The sequence below is a fragment of the Oncorhynchus tshawytscha genome, linkage group LG17 (genome assembly GCF_018296145.1).
Source record: "Oncorhynchus tshawytscha isolate Ot180627B linkage group LG17, Otsh_v2.0, whole genome shotgun sequence".
In the NCBI taxonomy this organism is placed as follows: domain Eukaryota; kingdom Metazoa; phylum Chordata; class Actinopteri; order Salmoniformes; family Salmonidae; genus Oncorhynchus; species Oncorhynchus tshawytscha.
The window spans coordinates 8,569,915-8,581,519 of NC_056445.1; the positions used below are offsets into that span (position 1 = coordinate 8,569,915).

General features: G+C 41.0%; 1 protein-coding gene across 1 annotated transcript; it reads left to right on the top strand.

Annotated features, from left to right (window-relative positions):
- The first annotated feature begins 524 nt into the window (after positions 1-524).
- LOC112217249 (islet amyloid polypeptide) lies at positions 525-3,060 on the top strand. Its single transcript, XM_024377509.1, has 4 exons — positions 525-586; positions 904-999; positions 1,481-1,615; positions 2,579-3,060. The coding sequence occupies exons 2-4, from the start codon at positions 920-922 to the stop codon at positions 2,751-2,753; spliced, it is 390 nt and encodes a 129-aa protein (XP_024233277.1). The 5' UTR covers positions 525-586; positions 904-919; the 3' UTR covers positions 2,754-3,060.
- The last annotated feature ends 8,545 nt before the right edge of the window (positions 3,061-11,605 follow it).

Consider the following 11,605-nt stretch of genomic DNA (forward strand, 5'->3'; position numbering starts at 1 on the left):
AATGCATTCAATTATACAACTGACTAGGTATCCCCCTTTACCTTTCCCATTATCCACAATATTGTAGATGTTATCTCCTTATCTGCAATATTGAAGTTGTTATCCCAACATTTTGCCAAGAGGTTACCTCCATTATATAAGCCACCTAAAAACACACTGTCTAACTTTGTGCCCAAAGAACTTAATTCAATACTTTGATGTAAAATGAATGTGTGGTTTCCGCCCCGGCTGTGTTGCCTCCCCGAGTGTGAGTTTAACAGGCCAGACCAATCACAGTCGCCAATGACGCTGATGATGAGAATGACGAATACGATGACGTGTGTGTGTGTGTGTGTGTGTGTGTGTGTGTGTGTGCGCGCGTGTGTGTGGAGTAGGTGACTCTTGCTCTGGAATCGAGTTTCTTGAAGTGAACCTCATCCCTGCTAATGGAAAAACAAGACTATATTTGGAGGGGGTGATGTCACAAGTGGTTGACGGTGAAGCCTATATCTGTGGGAGAGCGTGTGTGTGACAGTGTGAGAAACCACTGACAGTAGCCCGTGTGTCTGTCTTAGGATCCACTGGCAATTGGATTTAACTACTGAGGGTGAGTTGACCAGACCATTAGGATTCGTATTTGAACTGAGAGAGTTGGAGGCCAGGACACTTATACACCATACTATCCAAAGTTTTTTTTTCTCTGTTTTCCCTGTGGGGTTGAGAGTAGGCTGTTGTGATTTGCACGGTTCTCTAGACTACAGAACTTTGGCTGTTTCCACTGTCATTCTATTATAACGTATTCTAGTAGCATACACTGAACATATTGGATGGGTGTAGGTTACACTATTCACAGGCATAGTGCATCCCTATTCCCAGTCATGTGTAATTCAATGACGTGTGTGATTATCTTTTGTTTTCATGCAGGGATCTCGCGTGCACGATGTGTCACCTGAAGCTGCCCCTGTTCCTTCTCGTGCCTCTCGTGCTGCTGCGCTGTGTCGCCACCGCCCCTAGCAACAGGTGAGAGTGCAAAGCTGCCTTAGTTATTTCCGTTATTTCTGAGTGTCACTTCTGTGATGTACAATTACAAGTGTCGTTCCGTGTTGCCGAAAGTTCAATTGTCATTAGGAAGCGGGTTTAATTTTGCAGGTGAACGAATCACTCACTGGTGTTAAGCTGGCACATCCAGTAACTTGGCACATCCATCTTGAACCGTAAGAAATCAATTAACGACGTGGGTAGTCTAACTCTAAAATCGGCTAATGACATTGATGAGATCATTGAGATGAATATCCATTGCATTCGTGACATCCAAAAGGTCGGGTTTTGTCTTACCAAGGCAGAGACAGGAATATGTGGTTCGCGTAAATGTGATCAAGTGCGTACTGGAGGGGGACTAGTGGCCACTCCATTGCGCCCTCGAGAATTGAGCTGATGTTTTGAAGTGGGCATCAGTCACCGGTCGGAGTGACGGTTTGGCTCTTTCCTCATCCTGATTCAGGTACTTCACCTCATCTAGTGAGCAGGAAAGCGCGCTCCCGGACAGAGAAGGCTGGCTCGTGCCCGGAATCGTCTCCAACCCCTTCCTCGGCCTCATTTCCGCACGACTACAGAGAGGGCTCACATCTGTCAACAGGTAAGGTTGCACCTATTTTATTGATTTGCTGATTGAGTGCAAATGTTGATAATTTTGCAGACACAACACTGTAAGAAAATTATTATTTAGTAAATGGATCCACAGCCTGTTTTTAATATACTCAACTCGTCAGTCAAAAGTGTTATCAGAAATGTTATGTGAACTCAACATTTTTAGTTAGCCCAGAATTTTCTCCAATTTAAGAAAAATCTAGGTTAGGTACACCCACACATTCAAATAGTGCTTTTAACATACAATGTTTTCAACCTACACATTGACATAAACATGATTACATTGTGCATGATCATTTTATACAGTAATTTGTATTCAACATGTCCTCACCTGGGATTTGAACTTACGATCTCTTGGTTCCCAGCATCCCTATCTATGTGCTACCCCACCATGTATAAACGAACATGCACAATGCCATCATGTATGTGAACATGTGTGAAATATGTAGGTTAAAAACTCAGTTTGGGCCAACTAAAAAATGTAAGTTCAGGTAACACTTTGACTGGAAGTTGAGTAAACAAAACAAAAGGCTGTGGAAACCAGTTACTAAATAATAAAACACTTTACAGTGAAGATTCATGTGGATCAGAATTGAACTAAGCTGAAATTCGTGGGGGGGAATCACTGAATATTTCAATTTATAGTGATAGTTAAATTAATTTAATTAAATTAATATAATAAAATAATAGCGATCTTAATAATAATAATAGTTTATTGCTATTCCTAGTATTGTTAATAGTAGCTGCATTAGTGATATGATCATATTAGTATCATCTAGTAGGCTATTGTTATGGTGGTTATTTTTATCCACTTACCGACAGTATGTCTGGTAGGCCAATAACTCTGCTACATTTTCCTGATCTTCATCACTCTATAAATGTTTAGATAAGTAATGCATCATTTGCTTGACATATTGGATGAATCGATTGCTGTCCTCCCATATCCCATCAGCCACCACATAGAGAAAAGGAAGTGCAACACAGCTACCTGTGTGACCCAGCGACTGGCCGACTTCCTGACCCGCTCCAGCAACACCATCGGCACGGTGTACGCCCCCACCAACGTAGGCTCCAACACCTACGGGAAACGGGATCTACTGCAGCCGCCCGGCTATCTGCCTCTCTAGTCATGCACGGGTGGAAGCCCACAGATGTAGGATATGCTCAACTGAAATGACCACACCACCATGTATAGGCCAATGTATACTTTTAAAAACAACAACGATGGTTATGAATCATTAACTCAAGTTTTTTGGTTCTTTTATAAAGTTCAGAAGAAAAAAAAACGGTGCCTTTTGGTGTAGAATAATAACAAAGAAGTATTTGTTACACAAATCGGACTAGAGGCGGATGAGATACTTGTCTCTGTTCTGTGACCCCAACAGGTTCGACCCCACAATTGCATGTGAATAAAATGTCATGAAAAAAAAAGTAAACAGGTGCATAAGGCATATAAAATACACGTTTTGTCCTTCTGTTTGTCTGTTGTGTAGGTTATTTGTTTGGGGGTTTTTTGTAATAAAGTTGATAGATTTTTTTGAAAGTCGTTGGTTACAGTGCTGGGTGAAACTGCTGGGTCACACAGGTTGCACTTCCTTGAACCAGAGTTACACTGTTAACAATGAGGCGGTGTGCCGTGTAGTAGGAAGACCACTTTGTGCTGCTCACCCTGCACTATCAAGTCTACTTCTGAGAAGCTTCCCAGTAAAGCATTAAAAACAATCAAGCAACCAAGAAAAGTGCTAAAAGAAAATAGCCCATATTAACAATGCAGCCTGAGAAACAAGGTCCATGAAGTCAATAACTTGCTTGTAACAGATGACATTCATATTCTGACTATCTCTGAGACCCACTTAGATAATACCTTTGATGATACAGTGGCAGCAATACATGGTTATAACATCTACAGAAAAGACAGAAATGCCAACGGAGTCGGTGTTGCGGTCTATATTCAGAACCACATTCCTGTAAAGCTTAGAGAAGATCTAATACTATTGAAGTAATATGGCTACAGGTACATCTGCCTCACCTAAAGCCCATTCTTGTGGGAATCTACAATAGACCACCAAGTGCTAACAGTCAGTATCTGGATAATATGTGTGAAATGCTTGATCATGTATGTGATATCAACAGAGAAGTATACTTTCTGGGTGATTTAAATATTGACTGACTCTCATCAACCTTCCCACTCAAGAAAACACTTCAAACTGTAACCAGTGCCTGCAACCTGGTTCAGGTTGTCAGTCAACCTACCAGGATATTTACAAACAGCACAGGAATGAAACCATCAACATGTATTGATCACATCTTTACTAATTCTGCAGAAATGTGCTTTAAAGCAGTATCCAGATCCATCAGATGTAGTGATCACAATATAATAGCCATATCTAGGAAAACCAAAGTTCCAGAGGCTGGGCCTAATATAGTATATAAAAAGTCATACAATAAGTTTTGTAGTGATTCATATGTTGATGATGTAAATATTATTTGCTGGTCTGTGGTGTGTAATGAGGAGGAACCGGACACTAATCTTGACACGTTTATGAAATTGCTTATTCCAGTTACTAATAAGCACGCACCCATTAAGGAAATTACTGTAAAAACTGTTAAATCCCCTTGGATTGATGAGGAATTGAAAAATTGTATGGTTGAGAGGGATGAGGCACAAGGTATGGCAATTAAGTCTGGCAGCCCAACTGATTGGCAAACGTACTGCAAATTAAGAAATCATGTGACTAAGCTAAATAAAAATACAAATAAAGTATACTATGAAACAAAGATAAATGATATATAGAATGATAGTAAAAACGCGTTGAAGCACTTTAAATGACATTCTGGGAAAGAAAGTCATCTCGGCTCCATCATTCATTGAATCAGATGGGTCATTCATCAAAGAAAACACTGATATTGCCAACTACTTTAATTAATGTTTCATTGGCTGGATAAACAAACTTAGGGATGACATGCCAGCAACAAACACTGACACTACACATCTAAGTATATCTGACCAAATTATGAAAGACAAGAATTGTACTTTTGAATTCCGTAAAGTCAGTGCGGAAGAGGTGAAAAAAATATTGTTGTCTATCAACAATGACAAGCCACCGGGGTCTGACAATCTGGATGGAAGCACACTCAACAAGCACGGCACTTACACAAATGACTGATGATTGGCTGAGAGAAATTGATGATAAAATGATTGCAGGGGCTGTTTTGTTAGACTTCAGTGCAACTTTTGACATTATCAATCATAGTCTGCCGCTGGAAAAACGTATGTGTTATGGCTTTACACCCCTTGCTATAATGTGGATAAAGAGTTACTTGTCTAACAGAACACAGAGGGTGTTCTTTAATGGAAGCCTCTCAAACAAAATCCAGCTAGAAGCAGGAATTCCCCAGGGTAGCTGTTTATAGGCCCCTTGCTTTTTTCAATCTTTACTAAGACATGCCACTTTGAGTATGGCCAGTGTGTCTATGTATGCGGATGACTCAACACTATATGCATCAGCTACTAGAGCGACTGAAACGACTGCAACACTTAACAAAGAACTGCAATTAGTATCGGAATGGGTAGCAAGGAATAAGTTAGTCCTAAATATTTCCAAACCTAAAAGCATTGTCTTTGGGAGACGAATCATTCACGACTTAAACCTCAACTACATCTCGTAATTAATAATGTGGAAATTGAGCAAGTTAGGTTGACTAAACTGCTTGGAGTAACCCTGGATTGTAAACTGTGATGGTCAAAACATATTGATACAACAGTAGCTAAAATGGGGAGAAGTCCACAATAAAGCGCAGCTCTACCTTCTTAACAACACTATCAACAAGGCAGGTCCTACAGGCCCTGGTTTTGTTGCAGTAAGAGGGACTTGGGAAAATTGCAGTTGGTTAAGGACAGGGCAGCACGGCTGGCCCTTAAAAGTACACGGAGAGCTAACATTAATGACATGTATGTCAATTTCTCATGGCTCAAAGTGGAAGAGAGACTGGCTTCCTCATTACTTGTTTTTGTAAGAGGTGTTGACAAGCTGAATATACCGAACTGTCTGTTTAAAATACTAGCACACAGCTCGGACACCCATGTATACCCCACAAGACATGGCACCAGAGGTCTCTTCACAGTCCCCAAGTCCAGAACAGACTATGGGAGGCGCACAGTACTACATAGAGCCATGACTACATGGAATTCTATTCCACATCAGGTAACTGATGCAAGCAGTAGAATCAGATTTAAAAAACAGATAAAAATACACCTTATGGAACAGTGGGGACTGTGAAGTAACACAAACATAGGCACAGTCACATGCACACACACACACATGATAACATCGGCACTATACACACACGTACACATGGATTTTGCGTTGCAGATACGTGGTAGTGGAGTATGGACCTGACGGCACACACTTAGTGTGTTGTGAATTCTGTAATGAATGTAATGTCATGTTTTTAAAATTGTATAACTGCCTTAATTGTGCTGGACCCCAGGAAGAGTAGCTTCTGCCTTGGAAACAGCTACTGGAGATCCATAATAAATACAAATACTCCACATCATTAATAGTTTCAGACATGCAGAGACAATGTTGAGCTCTTTTATATCTTAAATAAAATTAACGTATCATGAACAAACGAGTACGCTTATGAATACTTCTAAATGTTTACAAATTATAATTAATTAAATTGTATGCTCATAAATGTAAGACAACATGTAGACTCAATGAGGCATACATATTATACACGCAGACATACACTATGAGTTACTCAACAGATACATGTCATTTCAGATATTGGATCGGAAGAGTGTGACGCACTACATTAACCTATGTTTGATTAATACCATTCCCAATGCCAGCAGAAAATGATACCTGTATTCCACTGCTTTTTAACCCAGACATGAGAGGATATTAAAAAAAATAGCACAGAGGTTAATTAAGCTGATGATGCCATACACAGACCAACCATTAAGCCCCCAAACATGGCTGCCACTGTGTGATGGGGGTCAAGCTCTTCAAATGAAGGTGTGTCAAGCTCTTCAAATGAATAACACGCACATAGCCTACCTCTAGGATAGTGTACATCAAGAGTAGTCAATTAGACAGGGGTCATTCACATCGACGGAGATGTTGTTGATGCATTGCAATACTGATTGCTGAAGAGAGTTGTCTATCAGTGACAATATCACCGGCGATACAATCAACCTCTCTCTCTCTCTCTCTCTCTCTCTCTCTCTCTCTAGCTAGACAGTCATGCAGGCCGCCATCTATCACTCACACCACATCACCATATTCCTTCCATTTAGAGATCATTGCTTGCTGCTAATAGCTAGTTGGACATGTCTTTGAACAGCACTCCAGAAGAAAAAGAAAAGGTCCTTCCGAACAGCTCGTAGAAATGTTCGAAATAGGTATGAGGTCCAGAAATGAATCAAATACATCAATATCACTGCAGGGAGGGATAGAGTATGTATGAGAGAAATAATACATTCATTGTGGCTATAGCACCTTCAGATGCCAAGTACAACCTTTGCTTTTCAGGCCACCTTTGGTCATTTGCCTCAATGGCTATTTAATATACAGGCATTTCAAGTTGAGAATTGCCATTGACTGAGGAGAGAACTATTACCCTGGAAGACTTCTGGATATGTTCTATTATTATATTGGAACAGAAAACTCTGTTTCAGAAGTGTACTACAGGCCTTATCAGGATTGCATCACACAGACGTGTTTTTTAAGGGTTCGTAATATAATGAAAACATCCAGGCCTTCAACCCTGTAAACAATGCAGATTTAAGATTTTTATTCAGATCCCCATGAGCTGTTGAAGAAGCAGCAGATTTTCTTCCTGGGGTCCACACAAAACATAGAACATGACAAAATACAGAGCACTAGTGGACAGGAACAGCAACAGACATTTAAACTAAGAACACCACGACTAAAGAACAATGTGACTATTTACTCAACAAAAAAATAAATAAAAATAAATAAATAGTACTACTAATAGTACTACTAAGAATAATGTGTGTTTGTGTGTGTGTGCGTGTGTGTGTGTGTGTGCGTGTGTGTGTGTGTGCGTGTGTAGAGTGTCTGTGTGTGTGTGTCTGTGGGTGTGTGTAGAGTGTGTGTGTGGGGGGGGTGTAGATTGTGTGTGTGTGTGTGTGTGTGTGTGTTGTGTGTGTGTGTGTGTGTGTGTGTGTGTGTGTGTGTGTGTGTGTGTGTGTGTGTGTGTGTGTGTGTGTGTGTGTGTGTGTGTGTGTGTGTGTGTGTGTGTGGGGTGTGTGTGGGTGTGGGTGTGTGGGGTGTGTGTGTGTGTGTGTGTGTCTTCACATTCCTCATTGTTTCTTGAGGTGTTGTTTTATCTGTTTTTTAAAACTGTTTTTTTATTGCTTGCATGAGTCACCTGAGGTGAAAAAGAGAATTCCATGTAGTCATTGCTCTATACAGCTGTGTGCATCTCCCAGCCTCTGTTCTGGACTTGGGGACTGTGAAGAGGCCAATGTCTCGTGAGGTATGTATTGGTTTTTGAGCTGTGTGTTAACTGGCTGAACAGACAATTCAGTTCTTTCAGCACGTCAATAGTTCTTACAAAGACCGACATTGAGTGATGCAGTCAATCTCCCTTCCAATCTGAATCAGGAAGGACTGACATAATTGACATTTGCCCTCCATGTACATGTGAAGGCCAGACATGCTGCTCTGTTCTGGGCTAGCTGCAGCTTTTCTAGGTCCTTTTTTGCCACACTTTCTCAAACAACTGGGCAATAGTCAAGATGCAACAAAATCAGAGCTTACGGGACTTGTTTGGTTGCATGTCATGTTAAAAAATTAGAGCATCTCTTCATCACAGACAAACCTCTCCCCATCTTTACAACAATATAACCAATATGCCTTGACCCTGACAGTTTGCAATCTAAGGTAAGACCAAGAAGTTTAGTCTCTTCTACTTGCTCTACAGCCACATTATTCATAACCAGATTCAGCTGAGGTCAAGTACCTAGAGAGTGATTTGTGACAAATACATGGCTTTTGGTTTTAAATACTGTATGTTTCAGGACAAGTTGATTCCTAGCCACCCATTCTAAAACTGACTGCAACTATTTGTTTATGTTTTTCACTAGCTGTGGATACTGACATGTATCATGTTGAATCATCTGCCTACATAGACACACAGGTTTTGTTTAATGCTAATGGTAGATCATTTGTAAAAAAAAAAATAGAGAACAGTAAAGGGCCAAGACAGCTCCCTTGTGGAATACCACAATTTACATGGTTTACGATAGAGAAGCTATCATTAAAGAATACCCTCTGTGTTTTATTAGGTAGATAGCTATCTAGCCATGATATGGCAGATGATGTAAAAAAAAATGATGGTCAATAATATCTTATTATCGACATCTTTCAGCCAATCATCAGTCATTTGAGCGAGTGCATTACATGTTGAGTGCCCTTCCATATAAGCATGCTGAAAGTCAGTTGTTCAATTGTTCACAGAGATAGCATTGTATCTAGTCAAACACAACACAAGTTTGCTAAGAACTGGCAAGTTGATTGGTCGGCTGTTAAAGCCAGCAAAGGGATCTTTGCACATTTTTGGGTAGCTGAATAACTTTAGCTTCCCTAAAGGTCTGTGGACAAACTTTTCTCCAGGCTCAGATGAAATATGTGGCAAATAGGAGTGGCAATAAAGTCCACTAACACACTCAGTAGCTTTCCATCTAGGCTGTCATTACCAGGTGATTTGTCATGATTGATGGACAGCAATTATTTATCCACCTCTCCACACTAACTTTACAAAATTTAAACAAAAATGCATTTAATTATTAGGTATGTTATGCATTAACATGATGACCACAGTTTGTTGTTCACATTTCATGCCTAAGTTTTCCCACTTTTCCAATGAAATAGTCATAACAAATGTGGCAATATCAAAAGGTTTTGTGATGAATAAGCGTTTTGATTCAATACAGATGAAGTTGAATTAGTCTTTCTGCCCATAATTTCATTTAAAGTACTCCAAAGCTTTTGTCCATCATACTTTATATAATTTATATTAGTTTCATAATATAATTTTAGTTTAGTCACATCATTTCTCAATTTTACAATGTCTTCCAATCAGATGTGCAGCCAGATGTATTTCAAATCAAATCAAATCAAATTTTATTTGTCACATACACATGGTTAGCAGATGTTAATGCGAGTGTAGCGAAATGCTTGTGCTTCTAGTTCCGACAATGCAGTAATCAAGTAATCTAAAACCAAAATTTCTTATACACAGTTTTAAATGTACCTTGAATCAGTGATGGTACAGAGCAGCATAGGCAAGATACAGTAGCTGATTGACAGTATATTAAGATGAGTATGTAAACAAAGTGGCATAGTTAAAGTGGGTGATACATGTATTACATAACTGGATGCAACAATTTCGATGATAGAGTACAGTATATACGTATGCATATGAGATGAATAATGTGTATGTAAACATTATATTAGGTAGCATTGTTTAAAGTGGCTAGTGATATATTTACATCACATCAGGCATTATTAAAGTGGCTTCAGTGTCACATAGCAATCAATGTTAGTGGTGGCTGTTTAAAGTCTTTTGAGATAGAAGCTGATCTCTCGGTCCCAGCTTTGATGCAATACCTTTCTGGATGGCTGAACAGGCAGCCGGGTGGTTTGTCCTTGATGATCTTTATGGCCTTCCTGTAACTCGGGGGTGTAGGTGTCCTGGAGGGCAGGTAGTTTGCCCCCGGTGATGCGTTGTGCAGACCTCACTACCCTCTGGAGAGCTACAGATCTATAGTCTGCCTACCAGGCGGTGATACAGGCCAGGATGCTCTCGATTGTGCATCTGTAGAAAGTGCTTTTGGTGACAAGCCGAATTTCTTCAGCCTCCTGAGGTTAGGCGCTGCTGCGCCATCTTCACGATCTGTCTGTGTGAGTGGACCTTCAGTTTGTCTGTGATGTGTATGCGAGGAACTTCTGCTTTCACTACTGTTCCTGGTCATAGGGGGTGCACCCGTTTCTGAAGTCCACAATCATCTCCAAGTGAGGTTATTTTCCTGACAAATGATCATCTTAACCGCCGTTGTTGGTAATCGCCCACCATCCGCAAACTTGATGATTGAGTTGGAGGCTGTGCACGCAGCCGTGGGTGAACAGGGAGTCAGGAGAGGGCTTGATGTGGGGCCCCAGTGTTGAGGATCAGCGGGGAGGAGATGTTGTTGCCTACCCTCACCACCTGGGGGCGGCCCGTCAGGAAGTCCTACCCAGTTCAGGGCAGACCCAGGGTTCAAGCTTGATGACGAGCTTGGAGGGTACTTGGTTCTCAAAGCTGATTGCCATTTTCACTGGTATTCCTCTTGTCCAGAACAGTGTGGTTGAGATTGCATTCTGGACCTATTTGATAGAGTTCAGTTTGTGGAGGTGAATGGTCGGTCTCTCAAAGCACTTCATGATGACGGATGTGAGTGCCGGGGCGGTAGTCGTTTAGCTCAGTTACCTTAGCTTTCTTGGGAACAGGAACAATGGTGGCCCTCTTGAAGCATGTGGGAACAGCAGACTGGTATAGGGATTGATTGAATATGTCCGTAAACACCGCCAGCTGGTCTGCGCATGCTCTGAGGGCGCGGCTGGGGATGCCGTCTGGGCCTGCAGCCAATGAGGGTTAACACGTTTAAATGTCTTACTCACCTCGGCTGCAGTGAAGGAGAGACCGCATGTTTTCATTGCAGGCCGTGTCAGTGGCACTGTATTGTCCTCAAAGCGGGCAAAAAAGTTATTTAGTCTGCCTGGGAGCAAGACATCCTGGTCCGTGACTGGGCTGAATTTCTTCCTGTAGTCCGTGATTGACTGTAGACCCTGCCACATGCCTCTATTTGCCACTCTCTTTGCTTGATTTCTCTAAAAACCATTTCATTTTTAAATTCCTTATCAATCCAGAGGGCCTTGACAGATTTAAGTCAGTTTCCTAATAGGTG